Source organism: Salvelinus fontinalis, chromosome 37, assembly GCF_029448725.1.
Source record: "Salvelinus fontinalis isolate EN_2023a chromosome 37, ASM2944872v1, whole genome shotgun sequence".
In the NCBI taxonomy this organism is placed as follows: domain Eukaryota; kingdom Metazoa; phylum Chordata; class Actinopteri; order Salmoniformes; family Salmonidae; genus Salvelinus; species Salvelinus fontinalis.
In genome coordinates this window covers 21680577-21696202 of record NC_074701.1, presented here as the reverse complement: position 1 = coordinate 21696202, position 15626 = coordinate 21680577, and the positions used below count along the sequence as shown (strand labels likewise).

The 15626-nt window shown below is 41.6% G+C and overlaps 1 protein-coding gene across 1 annotated transcript; it reads right to left on the bottom strand.

Annotated features, from left to right (window-relative positions):
• Positions 1–155: 155 nt before the first annotated feature.
• On the bottom strand, positions 156–14366 carry LOC129836353 (multiple inositol polyphosphate phosphatase 1-like). The gene is made up of 5 exons (XM_055902401.1): positions 13683–14366; positions 11528–11722; positions 7630–7727; positions 4218–4348; positions 156–1527 (listed from the first exon to the last, which is right to left on the bottom strand). The coding sequence occupies exons 1-5, from the start codon at positions 14263–14265 to the stop codon at positions 1149–1151; spliced, it is 1386 nt and encodes a 461-aa protein (XP_055758376.1). The 5' UTR covers positions 14266–14366; the 3' UTR covers positions 156–1148.
• Positions 14367–15626: the final 1260 nt, after the last annotated feature.

Genomic DNA, 15626 nt, shown 5'->3' with positions numbered 1-15626 from the left:
GCCCTGATGTCTGACTGAAAATGAAATACATTTTAATAAATTGAAATGTAAAGAATGTCGCATTTATTTTGCTACATTGCAAAGAAAAGGACAACCATTCACAATTCACCGTTCACACTTCCAATTCAAAAGTTTCAACAAAATAAACTAGCCAGTGTAGTTCAAATTATACTTTAATAATAATCAAGTTATACAGTATTAGAACAATTAGTAGGCCTAACTTCTGTAATATCTAGCAGCAGGACATTATATAAGCTACATAGTCCTTGTCCAGAAAACACAATTCTGGCCTATACCTCCACAATAGGTGTACAAAATATGGTAGTATCTCCACTTCATAAAAAAAAAAAAATCATTCATAACCTGTGCGTTCTTCTCAGGTCTACACAAGTACATGGAGGATAGGTGTTGTTTCTGGAGAGGGGCAGTGTATCACCTATTATGTACAGTAACTGTCATTTTTGGTCATAAGCTATATCCCGTTTGATTTGACGGATTCTAGTAATACTTCTGTATTGGTAGCAGTGGCAAGCTTACATTAAAGTCACAGCACTTTTGGTGGATTGATCTCAACACAGGAGGTTGGCGGCACCTTCATTTTGGAGGACAGACTCGTGGTAATGGCTGGAGTGGAATAGTATCAAATACATCAAACAGATAGTTTCCATGTGTTTAATGCCATTCCATGCGCTCCATTCCAGCCATTATGAGCAGTCCTCCCCTTAGCAGCCTCCACTGGATCTCAATTGGTAAATTTGTTCCGATTAATCTGTTGTGTCTCTAATACTACCATACATTTGAATAAACGGATGTTGTGGCCTTGAACAGAGTGAATCATAATTCCATTCCAACATATACACAGAAATTTCACACTCAATCAAATTATCTAGCCATAGGAGTAAAGTGGCGCTCTACCACAGCAGCTCACCACATTGGTCTGACCATATCTATAATATTATAGCAACTATTGTTTTATTATTTGTGTATTTGAGGCATTCTACTGCACTGTTGGAGCGAGTAACATAAGCATTTCACTGCACCTGCTATAACACTTGCAAATATGTGTATGCAACCAATAAATTTGATTTGAATACACATCAGAGACACACTTTACTGATGAATGACACCTGTTGATAGTGTTGACTCCCTCATTTGGATGGGAACAGTTGGCACTCCTTCTCAAAGTCGCAGCCCTGGAGCAGTTCCCCGTAGTGGTCTCTGACATCCTGGTAGAGCGGGGCTTCCTCCTCTCCCTGGTTGGCAGCCAGGCCTGGGAAGGCCATGGGCCTCTCGTTGAGCAGTGCCTGCAGACGGAGGTTCCCACTGCAGTCATACAGCACAAGGACCAGGTTGGCAGCGTAGGGCATCATGCGGCTGGTGCGGAAGGCACGCTGGCCCTGGGTGACATAGTTGTTGGAGGTCAGGGGCACGCTGTCCTTGAAGAAGCCCAGCAGGGTCAGCAGAGGCAGGAGAGTGTCAGCGTGACCCACTTGGATGGTCGCTGCTTCTGTGACATTACTGCCAGATCTGAGGGACAGAATGGGACATGTATACTTCAGGAGGGTAATTATTTATTTGCGTCAGAAGAATGTGGTATGTAAGTGAACAAGAACTTGCTTGACCAGAGGCAGTGAATTGCAAAACACTAGTTGTCATACACTAGTCTACATACACTCAAGGGGGTGTCAGTTGAGAACAGTTTTGAACGATTTGTATTTATGTTTGGAATGGAGGAATTGACCGCATGGTTTTAGAAAACATGTTGACCCTGCATGTTGCCCTGTACTAAATGCAAGCTTTTCCCTTTGCCGATGTGGTCATCATTTCATGGAGTCTGAAAGAAGAAACCACATGGAAAAAGTGGTGAGCAAGTTAGGTCCAAAAAACAGATTTTCATTAAGTCAAATGAATTTATTAAACCTAACATGAAAGTGCATCCTTGTAGCTGTGTGGGCTAATATAGTCCAAATGTTTGCCTTGGAGTAAGTTGAGCCAATGTCTAGGGTAAGTTGAGCCAATGGCCACCTTACCCTATTCAAATGATGATTGCATTCTCAGTTTTATGCATTCAAACATTAGTATTTTTACAATGTGTCATGCATATGAACAAAATCTGTATGGTTACAGAGCAGACATTGTGCCCCGTGTATACAAACGTAAAACAAGCAGGGGTCTAACGCCCCTTGAGGTTCTTGATAGAGCAGCCAAGGAAGTGAGAGAAGGGAAGAAGTCCATTCGAGCAGCAGCAAAGGATGATTTTTTAAATTTAGTGACACTGAAGAGTTAATAAAAAAAGAAACAAACAGACATGTACCTGTACGACAGGCTATGATAGATTAGCAGAGACACACAAGGTTTTATCTGATGATGGAGTCTGAGCTTGCTAAAAATTTCAAGAATTTCACGGACCAGTTTCATGGGCTTAGTAACCTCAAATGCAGAGATCTTGCCTACGAATTGACATATCGAAAGAAAATCCCTGTCAACTGGTATGGAAATGGAAGGGTAAGCGATATTGAACAGCGATCTACATTGAAATGTAGACATACATTTAAGATATACAATATACCACAGCCCCATTCTATGACCTACTAGCACCATCGCCCACTGTCACAGGACCCAAGCACCCACTTACCCCAAGGCGGCTCAATCTACCCTGGCCTATGCTCAATGTACCCCATACCCGGGGTAAGTTGTTCCAAGAGAACACTTTTTTTTGGACAAACTATGTTTTACAAACTGTTATGTTTATATTAATTTTTTATTATTTCCAAGGATACCCAACATCCTGAAATATGTGTAGATATCAGTTAGAAAGAGTACTATATTTCCCTTCACATAGTAAGGCGGGATGTAAAAAAGGGCTCCATTTACCCCACTCTACCCTACAGTGTTCCACTGACTGACAAGAAAACTTGAGATTGTGGCAGGTACATAAATTCACTTTATTTGAAAAATCTAATCAATTCTCCTCTTACCTTTACAACAGAGGAGTACCACAACTCACAGATTCATATTCTTATGAGTTCTATGATCATATGTGCTGCTACACGCACTGCGCGTGCAACACAGCATGACGACACATTCATTCTGTAACAGAAACATGTCACCACACCCACACGTGTGGGTGTGGTGCGTGAACCACAAAATACAATTTCGTCACAGTCCAGGGAAAAGGCACACACACCCACACAACAAGATCCTGACCAGACAAAACTTGCAAACTTCTATGATGAGCTGCTATGGATGGGTAATTGTATTACTCATTTTAACCCTATAATGAGTATTGAATAATGTGGGATGTGGATTGTCCATAATCCTACTCCCATATGTATGCGCTTTGGTTAAACTTCTCTCAGTATCATGTATACATCACTGACAGTTTGAGGACTTGGCTAAACTAGGATGTATAACAGGACACAGGGTGCAAACGAGAAGGGTCATGTGTCATATTCTATTGACACGTTGACAGGTTATTTTCTAACAGTATTTCTAACAGTTGCAATAGATACTGTACCGGGCCGTTGTTTGTATAATATTACAGTTTAGTCCTAATCGGTTTTGTAAGTATCCCTTAAAAACGACAGTTTACTCCAAAATCAAAGTTTGTCAGATCTTTCAGACCTCAAGTACCATACCACTTGAATTTTTGGTCCATTGCGAAACATACATGTCTTTTCGTGGTCTTGTTTATTCCCCAACAACCCAGACACTCACAAGAGGCTGGAAGCAGCACAGGGTCAGCCACAGAGCAGCATCCCTGAGCAGGTTAGGGGATAAGTGCTTTGCTCAAGGGTACAACAACACAAAGGCAACCTCAAAGCTTCCGCAGCCCCAGGCAAAGTGGTCTTGCATTGAGATACGTCCACTTCCCAGACATCTGTTGAGTAGAATGGAATCAATGGAAACGATAAGCACTATAATTTCCAGATGTTATTCTGTGCTTATTTGTTTCCATTCATGTGGGCTATAAAGACACAGACCAACACAACCAATGGCGTGAAACAACAATTCATGTTTACATTACACTACATTTCTAGTTTGTAAACCTCTGACAAACTTTGATTTTGGAGTGTCCTGTCCTTATAAACTCATGTAGCCTAACATTATTTTTTAACGTTAGTTACATTTTTACCCAAAGGCCATCCACTTTTAATCCCTTTGCTATACTGGTGAATGACATGAAGCCTGACACGTGAGGCTAACCAGTCCCTCACCTGATCTCATTGGCCGCTCTATCCAGACGGCTGAATACATCATGAAACAGGATGCAGCTCGACTTGCTGTTGATGTCATGACCATAACTCCTTTTCCAGAACTGCTTCAGGTCATTTGCATATTCCAAAACCTGTTTGTGAGGTAAATGCTGTGTAAGTATACCATGGGATTAGATGGTGTAGGCTTTGTGTGGAAACCACGTTAGATAGTTTCCATATACATTAACCTGTTAGTGGGGTAATTGCTGTATAAGTACACTGCATTCAGAAAGACCTGAACCTTTCCCACATTTTGTTACGTTAATGCCTTATTCTAAAATGGATTCAATTGTTTTTTTCATCAGTCTAAACACAATACCCCATAATGACAAAACAAAAAAGGGTTTTTAGAAATGTTTGCAAATTTATTACAAAAAAGAAACTGAAATATCACATTTACAAAAGCATTCAGATCCTTTACTCAGTACTTTGTTGAAGCACCTTTGGCAGCGATTAAAGCCTGGAGTCTTCTTCGGTATGACACTACAAGCTTGGCAGACCTGTTTTGGGGAGTTTCTCCCATTCTTCTCTGCAGATCCTCTCAAGCGCTGTCAGGTTGGATGGGGAGCATCGCTGCACAGCTATTTTTAGGTCTCTTTTTTATTGAACTAGGCAAGTCAGTTAAGAACAAATTCTTATTTACAATGACGACCTACCCCGGCCAAACCCTAACCCAGACAACGCTGGGCCAATTGTGTGCCTCCCTATGCGACTCCCAATCACGTCCGGTTGTGATACAGCCTGGAATCGAACCAGGGTCTGTAGTGATGCCTCTAGCACTGAGATGCAGTGCCTTAGACCGCTGCGCCACTCGCAAGATGTTCGATAGGGTTCAAGCCCGGACTCTGGCTGGGCAACTCAAGGACATTCAGAGACTTGTCCCGAAGCAATTCCTGCGTTGTCTTGGCTGTGTCCTTAGGGTCGTTGTCCTGTTGGAAGGTGAATCTTCGCTCAGTCTGAGGTCCTGAGCGCTCAGCAGCAGGTTTTCATCAAGGATCTCTCTGTACTTTGCTCCATTCATCTTTCCCTTGATCCAGACTAGTCTCCCAGTTCCTGCCGTGGAAAAACATCCCCACAGCATGGTGCTGCCACCGCCATGCTTCACCATAGGGATGGTACCAAGTTTCCTCCAGATGTGACACTTGGCATTCAGGCCAAAGAGTTCATTCTTGGTTTCATCAGACAAGAGAATCTTGTTTCTCATGGTCTGAGTCTTTAGGTGCCTTTTGGAAAACTCCACACAGGCTGTCATGTGCCTTTTACTGAGGAGTGGCTTCTGTCTGGCCACTCTACTATAAAGGCCTGATTGGTGGAGTGCTGCAGAGATGGTTGTCCTTCTGGAAGGTTCTCCCATCTCCACAGAGGAGCTCTGTCAGAGTGACCATCGGGTTCTTGGTGACCTCCCTGACCAAGGCGCATCTCCCTCGATTGCTCAGTTTGGCCGGGCGGCAAGCTCTAGGAAGAGTCTTGATGGTTCCAAACTTCTTCCATTTAAGAATGATGGAGGCCACAGTGTTCTTGGGGACCTTCAATGCTGTAGACATTTCTTGGTACCCTTCCCCAGATCTGTGCCACGACGCAATCCTGTCTAGGAGCTCTACGGATAATTCCTTTAACCTCATCACTTTGACATGCACTGTCAACTGTGGGACCTTATATAGACAGGTGTGTGCCTTTCCAAATAATGTCCAATCAATTGAATTTACTACAGGTAAATCAAGTTGTAGAAACATCTCAAAGATGATAAATGGAAACAGGATGCACCTGAGCTCAATTTCGAGTCTCATAGCAAAGGGTCTGAATGCTAACGTAAATGTGATATTTCATTAAAAAATATATATATACACTGCTCAAAAAAATAAAGGGAACACTTAAACAACACAATGTAACTCCAAGTCAATCACACTTCTGTGAAATCAAACTGTCCACTTAGGAAGCAACACTGATTGACAATAAATTTCACATGCTGTTGTGCAAATGGAATAGACAAAAGGTGGAAATTATAGGCAATTAGCAAGACACCCCCCAAAACAAGAGTGATTCTGCAGGTGGTGACCACAGACCACTTCTCAGTTCCTATGCTTCCTGGCTGATGTTTTGGTCACTTTTGAATGCTGGCGGTGCTCTCACTCTAGTGGTAGCATGAGACGGAGTCTACAACCCACACAAGTGGCTCAGGTAGTGCAGTTCATCCAGGATGGCACATCAATGCGAACTGTGGCAAAAAGGTTTGCTGTGTCTGTCAGCGTAGTGTCCAGAGCATGCAGGCGCTACCGGGAGACAGGCCAGTACATCAGGAGACGTGGAGGAGGCCGTAGGAGGGCAACAACCCAGCAGCAGGACCGCTACCTCCGCCTTTGTGCAAGGAGGTGCACTGCCAGCGCCCTGCAAAATGACCTCCAGCAGGCCACAAATGTGCATGTGTCAGCATATGGTCTCACAAGGGGTCTGAGGATCTCATCTCGGTACCTAATGGCAGTCAGGCTACCTCTGGCGAGCACATGGAGGGCTGTGCGGCCCCACAAAGAAATGCCACCCCACACCATGACTGACCCATCGCCAAACCGGTCATGCTGGAGGATGTTGCAGGCAGCAGAACGTTCTCCACGGCGTTTCCAGACTCTGTCACGTCTGTCACAGGTGCTCATGTGCTCAGTGTGAACCTGCTTTCATCTGTGAAGAGCACAGGGCGCCAGTGGCAAATTTGCCGATCTTGGTGTTCTCTGGCAAATGCCAAACGTCCTGCACGGTGTTGGGCTGTAAGCAAAACCCCCACCTGTGGACGTCGGGCCCTCATACCACCCTCATGGAGTCTGTTTCTGACCGTTTGAGCAGACACATGCACATTTGTGGCCTGCGGAAAGTCAAGGGGTCTGAATACTTTCCAAATGCAATGTATACCATGGTATGTAGGGTAGGCTTTGTATGAATACTTCGGTGAGTGATGCCCTCAGATAGACAATCTCTCATTGTGTAGAGTCATGGTAGGATTTCCCCTAGGCCACCTGAGAGCTGGGCCAACTTACCTTATAACACAGGACACACCCACATAGCCCAGCTTCTTATTGACTGAATGTAAGACATCTATTCATACTGTAGATTAGGTGAGGATATTGTAAATAATACATTAATCATGTTTTAGATTAATGTCCTATCAGCAAAAACACTTCACATAAAAAGGTCAATGGATTACTAGTTAGGCTAGATGCATCTAATTCATCTCTCCAATATTGATGAACTTCAACGTTTTTGATCACTGCTTAAAAAAATTGAGTTCCCCATAAATAATAAATGGCTCCATTTTCACTTGAACTGGTCAATACTCTGCAATGACGTAAAATGATTACTACTGCAGGGAATACAGTTGACGTACCAGTGCATCTGCCTCATCAAAGAGTTGACACCAGGGGGAGTTGATGGTTTTGATGGCCAACTCGTAAGCACACAGGTAAAATGCAGCCTCAGCCATGTCTACAGGAGGAAAGTAATGGCAAAGTGATCACAGGAGCCATTACATTTTAGTCATTTAGCAGACACTTATCCAGATCGACTTATTGCACAATTAGGGTTAAAGGCCCAGTGAAGTCAAAAATGGGATTTTACTGTGTTATATATATATATATATATATATACAAAAGTATGTGGACACCCCATTCAAATTAGTGGATTTGGCTATTTCAGCCACACCCGTTGGCCACACAAGCTCACAGAATGTGAATCGCCCAACATGAGTGACCGACCTCACTAATACTCATGGCTGAATGAAAGCAAGTCCCCATAGCAATGTTCCTACATTAGTGGAAAGCCTTCCCAGAAGAGTGGAGGCTGTTATGGTAGCAAAGGAAGACCAACTCCATATTAATGCCCATAATTTTGGAATGAGATGTTCGACGAGCAGGTGTCCACATACTTTTGGTTAAGTAGTGTATTTTAGAGCTGGGACAATAAACTGAAAATGATTGACACCAACCATATATCGCAGGCATTTTGCTGATATTGTTCATAACGATAATGTGAAGTATGAAACAAAATAAGTTTTCTAATATGGGTGATTGTTAATGACACAAATGATGGCTACAACCACCAAACTAGTAGTAGTAGTTTAAAGGATATGTATTTTTTTTAAACTGTGGTTAACATTAATGTTATAAACTTAGCGTTCTATTTATCGTTATCGGATAAATTCAGGCAATTTATCGCAATGTGTATTTTTGTCCATATCGCCCAGCTCTAATATATTTCCACACAATGAGGTTGGAATAATAAATGTGAAAATTATGATAATGCCCTTTCAGTGTAAGAGCTGCTTGAAAAGACCGCCAGAAATTTCAGCCTGTGAGTTTTGACCTGCCTGGTGACATCACCTGGCAGTAAATTAGTTAACAGACCAATAAGAAAGAGAGATCCAAACATCTCTGGCAATAATAGCTAGTTTTCCCCTCCCAACTCCGACCACTCCCTGACAGTCCTAGCTAAATTCTTGCTTGAGAAATTGCTCTTTGCTAAGAAGCATTTTTCCCCCTTTTTGACTATTTTAACTGAAAACAATTAGAGCCCGACCGATATATAGGTTCACCGATATTGTCGGATAATATTGGCCTTTAAACGCTACATCGGTATTGGCCAATAACTCCACCGATAACCGATATTCAATAAACAGGATGAAAAAAGGGAATCTCTTGCTTACAGCGCCTTCAGAAAGTATTTACACCCCTAAACTTTTTCCACATTGTTGTTACAACCTGAACTTAAAATTGATTAAATTGAGAATTTTATGTCACTGGCCTTCACACAATGTCAAAGTGGAATGATGATTTTATTTTATTCTTTTACAAATGAATAAACAATAAAAAGCTGAACTGTCTTGAGTCAATAAGTATTCAAATCCTTTGTTATGGCAGGCCTAAATAAGTTCAGGAGTAAAAATGTACTTAACAAGTCACATAAGATGCATGGACTCACTGTGTGCAATAATAGTGTAGAACATGACACATACAATTATCTGTAAGGTCCCTCACTTGAGCAGTGATTTTCAAACACAGATTCAACCACAAAGACCAGGGAGGTTTTCCAATGTTTTGCAAAGAAGGGCACCTATTGGTAGATGGGGGGGGGGGGGGGGGGGGGCAGACATTGAATATCCCTTTGAGCATGGTGAAGTTATGAACTACACTTTGGATAGTGTATCAATACACCCAGTCACTACAAAGATAAAGGCGTTCTTCCTAACTCAGTTGCCGGAGAGGAAGGAAACCACTCAGGGATTTCACCATGAGGCCAATGGTAACTTCAAAACAGTTACAGAGTCTAATGGCTGTGATAGGAGAAAACTGAGGATGGATCTACAACATTGTAGTTACTCCACAATACCAACCTAATTGACTGAGTGAAAAGAAGGAACCCTGTATAGAATACAAATATTTCTAAACAAGTATCCTGTTTGCAACATGGCACTAAAGTAATACTGCTACAAATGTGGGAAAAAAAACATTTCACTTTTTGTTCTGAGTACAATGTGTTATTGTATTTGCCCCAAACATAAAACACATTACGGAGTACCACTCTCTATATTTTCAAACATAGTGATGGCTGCATCATGTGTATGCTTGTAATCGTTAAGGACTGGGGAGTTGTTAGGATAAAAAAAAAAAAAAAAAACATAATGGAGCTATGCACAGGCAAAATCCTAGAGGAAATCCTGGTTCAGTCTGCTTTCCACAAGACACTGGGAGATGAATTCACCTTTCAGCAGGACAATAAGCTAAAACACAAGGACAAATCTACCCAGGAATTGCTTACCAAGAAGACAGTGAATGTTCCTGAGAGGCCGAGTTACAGTTTCGATTTAAATCTACGACAAGACCTGAAAATGGGTTTCTAACATTGATCAACAACCAATTTGACAGAGCTTGAAGAATTTAAAAAAAGAATAATGTGCAAATATTGTACAATTCAGGTTTGCAAAACTCTTAAGACTTACCCAGAAAGACTGTAAGCTGTTATTGCTGCCAAAGGTGTGCCTACAAAGTATTGATTCAGGGGTGTGAATACTTATGTAAATTAGATATTTCTGTATTTAATTTTCAATAAATTAGCAAAAATGTCTAAAAACATGTTTTCGCTTTGTCATTGTGAAGTATAGTGTGTAGATAGGTGAGATTCTTTTATTTTATTTAATAAATTTTGAATTCAGGCTGTAACACATCAAAATGTGGAATACATCAAGGGGTATGAATAATTTCTGAGTGCACTAATCTGAAAACTTGCGGCCATTTTCATGATGTGTCATTATTGTCACAATGTATGGAATCAATATTTGAAGCAGTTATCGGACAATTGCTCTTTTGGATGGCAATGTATGAGAATTCAGTGTGGGAAAATGACACTAATTCCCTCACTGTAAAACAGTACATTGGCAGATATATCGGTATCGGTACGTTTTCCCCCCCAAAACACAGGAATCATATTGGACCCCAAAAAACATATAGCTCTGTCTCTAAAAACAATCACAGTAAGGCACTTAATTGTTACCCAGAAATGATTTGATATTGAGATAAAAACGGCTCCATTGGACCTTTAATTGCCTTGTCGACCTGGGGATTCGAACCAGCGACCTTTCGGTTACTTGCCCAACTTTCTTAACCGCCAGGCTACCTGCCGCCATTCCATGTAAAAATGTAAATAATTATTATAATTGATATAAAACAACATAAAAGTCCTGTATGGGTTAGCATTAACAACACATTTCCCACTTAGTTTTACTTTCAAATAATAGAAACATACAGGTATTCTTATTTCAATGTCCTCACTTCTCAGATGCTCATTGATGACATTCTGACAAAACCATTCAGTTGAGGGAATTGTATATGGGAGTGCTTAAATTTTTTGTACTGTTAGTGAGAAAACAGCCCCATCTAGTGTCTAAATATCCTGTCAAATGTTTGCAATCAAGCAGATCTGAAGGAGATCCGTTCATTGTATAGAGAACATGAGTAACATCATGAGGATAGCCCTCTCAGTAATAATAGAATAGCTATAAAATATTTACTATCCACTGTAGATTAGACATTTTTGTTTCCCAACGTCCTGTGACAACTCACACACACACACACACACACACACACACACACACACACACACACACACACACACACACACACACACACACACACACACACACACACACACACACACACACACACACACACACACACACACTCACACACTCACACATAAATAGAGATAGAGACAGATAGGCTAGAGATGGAGACCTGATGTAATGTGGCTGTAGGGGACCAGGAGCCGGTCTGCTATCTTTTCCTGCACCCTCCTCATCTCTGCACTGGACGTGAACTTGTCCAGCTCAGCCATGGCTGACTGGTTCTTGTCGACAGTCTCCACAAACCTGGTGCAGTTGTCAAAGAACCTCATCAGTGCATCGTTCACCTCGTAGTCAATCTCTTCATCTTTGGAATCAAACATAGAAGGCACTGGTTATTCAAAGGGAGATCTTCAAAGTTTTGAAAATTATAATAATATTAAGGTCAATGAAAGTGAATGAAAAGCACAAATGAAAAGCTAGTGACAAGTTCAGAACATTTTTTTACAGCGTTATCGATAGTGTTATAACCTGCATGTTATGATACAGTAAGACATGTTGAATTGCTTATAATTTCACTTCCAAAAGACTGCAGGCCAATGCAATATCATGAAAAATGTACACTTATAACACAATATCATATCGGTATTACATTTACCTAGCGTGGGTGTTGTTTCTGCTCTCCTGCCAACTCATGCAAACAATTTGGGGAATTGGGCTTCCATGGAACATGTTGTCCGAGGACGCAACAGTAACCAATGGGGTCGGAGCTTAGCGAAGGGTCAATTGTTTAGCTTGTCAATGACAAATAGTGTAAGCAAACACACACACAGATCTGGGACCAGCCTAGCTGAGGAACGCTAAACTCTGTTCACTTACTCTAAGCGGTTGAGTATTGATAACTGGTTGCGTGATTTATCAGTCTACACTTGTAAAAATGTCAATTCTGAAAAAGCTTACCTGTACCTACATTTGTCCTGTACAACTGTGGTCCTTCTGTGGGGTGCTGAAATTCCTACTTTTAATAAAAACTTTTATCGAATACAACCACTGATTTTTCCCCCTAATTTGTGTTGCTCAACTGCAGGTGTAGCGGCCTTGAGGTACTACATACACTGAGATTAGCAGTGTACATTTTCCCCCCACAGTGTGCCATCACAGCAGCATGATTTGTGACCTGTTGCCACAAGAAAAGGTCAACCAGTGAAGAACAAACATCATTGTAAATACAACCCATATTTATACTTATTTATTTTCCCTTTGTATATCGTTACAACACTGTATATATACATAATATGACATTTGTAATGTCTTTTTTCTTTTGGAACTTCTGTGAGTGTAATGTTTACTGTTCATTTTGATTGTTTATTTCACTTTTGTATATTATCTACTTCACTTGCTTTGGCAATGTTAACATATGTTTCCCATGCCAATAAAGCCCATTGAAATTAATTGAATTATTTAGCGTGGATGCCACGTTCAAGACAACTGGGAACTCTGAGAAAACGTTTTGAACAGTCATCCAACTCGGATTTCCAAGTCGGAAAGGGGGGCATCTTTCTTAAATTCGGACATTCCGACCCTAAAATCAACTGACGTCATGATTTGACCTCGTTTTTCCCCCGTGTTCCCAGTTGTCTTGAAAGCACCATATGTATCGACTGCTGTTATTGATAGCAAAGATTATGGATATACTGACAAGATACCTCTCTCTACCCTAACAATGGGAGCCACAAAGCAATTCGGCGGGTTCTCTAGCTCCCGCCTGTCCCTTCTTTGGATTGGTGGATACTTCGCATTATTGTACTATTTAAAAAATATTCGATGAGGGTTGATTTCATACCATTAATATGCATAGCAATCTCGAGACAACTCCGAAATAAATTGTATAAAGTTGCCGGGATGTCACGTGTCCTTGTCAGTACACGCTTAACAACTTAAGCATTACGAAACTTTTATTCGATCATTCAAGCAAATAACCCATTAGATTTTTTTTGACCAAATTCGACACACTGACCTCCATACAAAAACTCGCTTGGTGGGCGAAACGAAAAAAAAACGCCACCTGCTGGAGGGAAACAGATATCCCGCCGACTTGGGCCACTCTCTTCCTCTCTGTTACTAGCAAATTGATCAGTTATCGATCCTCAACCCCGCCTCGATATAAGAACATAGTTGAGCTTTCCTCAAATACGACCAGGCTAACATTGACCTACTTAGTAGATATATGCCTTATGTCTTGCAAATAATAAATAAAGAGTTTTATGCAATATGCTTGCACTTTGACACGATGCTATCATACAGACATCGAGTAGGATTATATCTACCTTCTATGTCCCAGAGCTTTGCCAGTCCTCCCTGGAAAGAAAGGGTGCTGTTCACACACCTGTGCTTAGAACTGGTCATGAACTTGATGTGACCATCTTGTAGCTTCTCCTTAGATATCAATGATGGGAATAACTTGGACAACCTGACTGCCAAATGCCTGTGGTCGAGGACTCCCTTCTGAACGAGACGGCCATCCATCTCATCAGTGTACCACATCTTCCACTGCGTAATTTCACGCAACCAGCGCTCCTCTCCAGAGGCCTTCTGTACAACAAGATTGTGAAGTTCTCGCATCTTCTTGACGTTTTTCGTCGTCGGGTACCTTGAACCGTGCCGTATGATAGCCGTCAGATGAATTTCGCGACATTCTGCAGATGGAGGCTTTACAACAGATTTGTTTACAGCGAGTATGTCATCAATGAGGTAAGGGTTCACTTCCTCATATCTTCCTTTTGTGGTGAAATATTTAGCAATCGCTGGAATATCAGGAGTGTTCAGGACATTTCCCCATAATGAAGAACACGAGATGTAACTAAAGAAGAAATGCGCACTAATAACTTTCAACGGAATAGTAAGCAGCATAGTTACTTTATTTCGCCAAAAACGTATCAGACAATTCCTGCCCTCAACTCCAGGCGTGCATTACCATTCCAGTTGTGTTAAATATTAATCAGCAGGCCTATTGGTATCTTTCCCGGAGTTTTCAGGTCAATGGCCTACTGTACAGAACACTTTAGGATTTCAGTCATTCAAACTATGGATGGATAATTTGGTTCTGATAAATTGAAATACTTGTATGTCCAACTGGATTGTCAGAGCTCTGTCATACCCCTGGAGCTAGACCTAGGGGCAATCTATTAAAACATGTAGTTAGCAATTAAAGACATACTCCTGTACTTTGGCGACTAAGAACGTATTTTTTAAACCCCACGCTTTGGGCTGGTTGTGTAAGTAAATGTGTAGTTCATACTCGCATAATCTATGAGCAGAATTACTGTTTTACCTCAATTAACCACGAAATCTCTAGTTTCAAGGTGACAGTTTTCTTGAAGCTGTGCCGCCGCCATTTACCCTACATTTAGCCCCACATGGGCCAGCTCCCTAGTAATTAGAGTTCTAGCCTATGAGCTTCAGCCCCTCGCATTTTAGTGACGGCTTGCAAGAGGCCAGTCCAGCGCTATCCAATGAGGTTGCAGGGCGGCCCCAAAGGCTCATTGGAGGGTACTATGGTGTTGAATGCTGAGCTGTAGTCAATGAACCACATTCTTACATGGGTATTCCTTTTGCCCAGATGGGATAGGGCAGTGTGATAGCGATTGCGTTGCCTGTGGAGCTGTTGGGGTGGTATGCAAACTGAAGTGGGTCTAGGGTGGCCGGTAAGGTGGAGGTGATATGATCCTTGACTAGTCTCTCAAAGCACTACATGATGACAGAAGTGAGTGCTACCAACCAATCATCTCACACAGCACTTTCCTGCTAACCATCCCCGTATGCACAAAACAAGCACAGAGCCACGCCTCATATGATTTGCAAAAATTAAATGATGACAAATACTTTACGCAATAGGTCACTGCCATAGAATTCTATGGTCACTCCTACTAAGGCCAACTTTGAGTGGTTACTGTCCCAGGCTCATATGTGCTGTTCTAACCTGCTACGTAAAGTCACTTCTGTCCGTAGCTGTATACGATCTAGGCCTTTTCTCAATTGAATTTGTTAAACTCCTGCATCCTCTCTTCTCCGTTCTCTGATGCTTCCTTTTGAAAAAGGTAAGGTAATCGAAGAGAGGGAAAATGTGCTCGTATGAAATGAGACTCCTCCAATCGCGCCTCATCAGGCAAATTACGTTTACAGGGTGGAATTCCAAAATACATTTATAAAGTCATAAAAACAAATGTAGCAAGTTGTGCTAGACATTTTCCAGATGAAAGTAGCATATCGTT

Excerpts from the sequence above, each read along its gene's own strand:
- LOC129836353 (XM_055902401.1), bottom strand. The coding sequence starts at position 14,265 with ATGCTGCTTACTATTCCGTTGAAAGTTATTAGTGCGCATTTCTTCTTT. Across the intron at positions 11,723-13,682 it reads AAAGCTCTGGGACATAGAAG|ATGAAGAGATTGACTACGAG; the intron begins GTAGATATAATC and ends TTGATTCCAAAG. Across the intron at positions 4,349-7,629 it reads TTGATGAGGCAGATGCACTG|GTTTTGGAATATGCAAATGA; the intron begins GTACGTCAACTG and ends CCTCACAAACAG.